Source organism: Penaeus monodon, chromosome 29 (genome assembly GCF_015228065.2).
Source record: "Penaeus monodon isolate SGIC_2016 chromosome 29, NSTDA_Pmon_1, whole genome shotgun sequence".
NCBI lineage: Eukaryota > Metazoa > Arthropoda > Malacostraca > Decapoda > Penaeidae > Penaeus > Penaeus monodon.
The window spans coordinates 26,228,457-26,230,481 of NC_051414.1; the positions used below are offsets into that span (position 1 = coordinate 26,228,457).

General features: G+C 36.4%; 1 protein-coding gene across 1 annotated transcript in view; it reads right to left on the bottom strand.

The window, feature by feature from the left end:
• Nucleotides 1-1,150, bottom strand: part of LOC119591814 (zinc finger protein 77-like) — a 10,834-nt gene extending 9,684 nt beyond the window's left edge. Inside the window, exons 1-2 of the mRNA XM_037940559.1 lie at nucleotides 1,031-1,150; nucleotides 128-285 (exon numbers count right to left, since the gene is read on the bottom strand). Of these exons, the coding sequence (XP_037796487.1) occupies nucleotides 128-285; nucleotides 1,031-1,150 (278 nt within the window). The remainder of the gene's footprint in view (nucleotides 1-127; nucleotides 286-1,030) is intronic.
• Nucleotides 1,151-2,025: the final 875 nt, after the last annotated feature.

The following is a 2,025-nucleotide window of genomic DNA, read 5'->3' on the forward strand; positions in this document are numbered from 1 at the left end:
TTGTTTTTCTGACTTTTCCATTATAAAAACTCATTAAAGTTTGGGGAAGGCAAATATGTCCTTGTTCATGTGTGTATGCATGTGCGTGCGGAGATTTCCTTTCTGGGTAAAGCGGAGGGAGCAGTACGGACAGGGGAAAGGTTTCTCTCTAGTATGCACTCGGATGTGACTCGTCATATGGGTTTTCTTCCGAGTGGTGTAGGGACAGTAGGGACAATGGTGCATCTTGACGTTGGTGGCATGGCCGTCCCTCATTCGCGTTACTCCTCTACCGCCAGAGACCACCTGTGGGGGACGATGCCCATCTTAGTACAGTTGGATCTCTGAAATCCATCTTAAGGACTTTTCTTTCTTTTCAGTATTCCACAAGAAAAGGAAAAGGGACTCTAGGATATCTCTCTTCATATGTCTATTGTTGGTACTGTATATAAGTGGATTTGAGGGAAAAATATACTTATATAGTGAAAAGGAGATAAAAAGAAAGAGAAATATAAATTCCTTATTCTTTCAGAGACAGCATGAGGAAAAAAATTATATATAATTTTTTTCTTTTTTTCCCCAAGAAAATTTTCATCTTAAATGTTCCAAAGTATAACAATAAAATTACAATTATGCTAAGTATATATATTTCTTTAAAAGAATCTTTTTAGCAAATGTTTTGTTCTCTTACACTTTTAGTTCAAGGATAAAATACAAAGCAAAGTATTTGTCCAGACAATGACTTTCCTTCTAAAATGAATATTGTCTGCAATGTTAATATTTCTACATTTCCTCTGCTTGGCCACTTCTGTTATTTCATCAGACATCTGGCATCAAAACAATGTCATCACTAACATAAGTACATTTCCTTAATGCAAAAAGGGGTATCACCTGTACTAACCCTAATAATTACCGTAATGTAAGACTAAGACTGCTAAAGGGGTTAAAATGCTATAGGTAAGTATTTCCAGAGTACACACATTCTGTAACCCCTAACATATCCAAAGAACTACTGCTCTGATCATTTTGTAGCATTCACTATTCTTTTTACCTCTACAATTCTTAAATACTGATATTGTTGGTCATTATCCTCTTGATGGTAAATGCCTATCCTCTTTTGGAAATGACTAAGAAAGGAACATTTTAATGCATTGCAAGATTCAGCAACCATTTCTGGAAGTCAGCAGTTAAATAAATGACACCTATGTATAATGCTATCTTGCAGTGATTTATATTAACTCAACCATGTGAGGATGTAAAATGACTCAAAAGGAAATCTACCATGACAACTCCTACCCATGACTTGTCTAATAAATAAAAGCAAGACAAAACAATATTATCACATCCATATTCCGTCCCCCTACACAATGGATTATAAGCAAAGTCCATTTCTTTAGTTAAACAAAAAGAAGTAGGCTAACCATCCACATTACGATTATCGCCTTGATTTTAAGATGGCGAACTTCCATAACGGTGAGTTTGCATGTGCCTTCTAAGTGTGCTGATCTTTATAGAACGGTATGGACAATAACTGCAGGCATAAGGCTTCTCCCCTGTGTGCCTGCGAATGTGTGACTTCAAATTATTTTCCTGTTTTGCTCTATAGGAGCAATGTGGGCAGGTAAAAGGCCTTTCACCAGTATGGACCCTGATGTGGTTTTTAAGGTTTGTAGTCTTGGTGGTGCTGTAAGAACAGTATGGACAATGGTGGGTCTTGCACCTGAGGGCTGTGTCGCCACCTCTCCCTGTCCTTTGTTCATCATCGCAGTTCAGCATAATCTGTAGAGGACGACGCCTGGCTTACTGACAACTCGCATAATGGGACCCAACGATATTTTCTCATCATTCTTAATCAAATTTACTTTAAGTAGCTTCAATAATTCACAGTAAGACTGACATTGAAATAAGTACAGTTTTCATGTGATTACAAACATAATATAGATGATAAATTTGTAAAGAGGATAAATATTTAAATGTAAAGTTCAAATTTGACAAAAAATAAGGTTAGCAATAATCTAAATATGACATTCTGGCTTGTGTGAATAA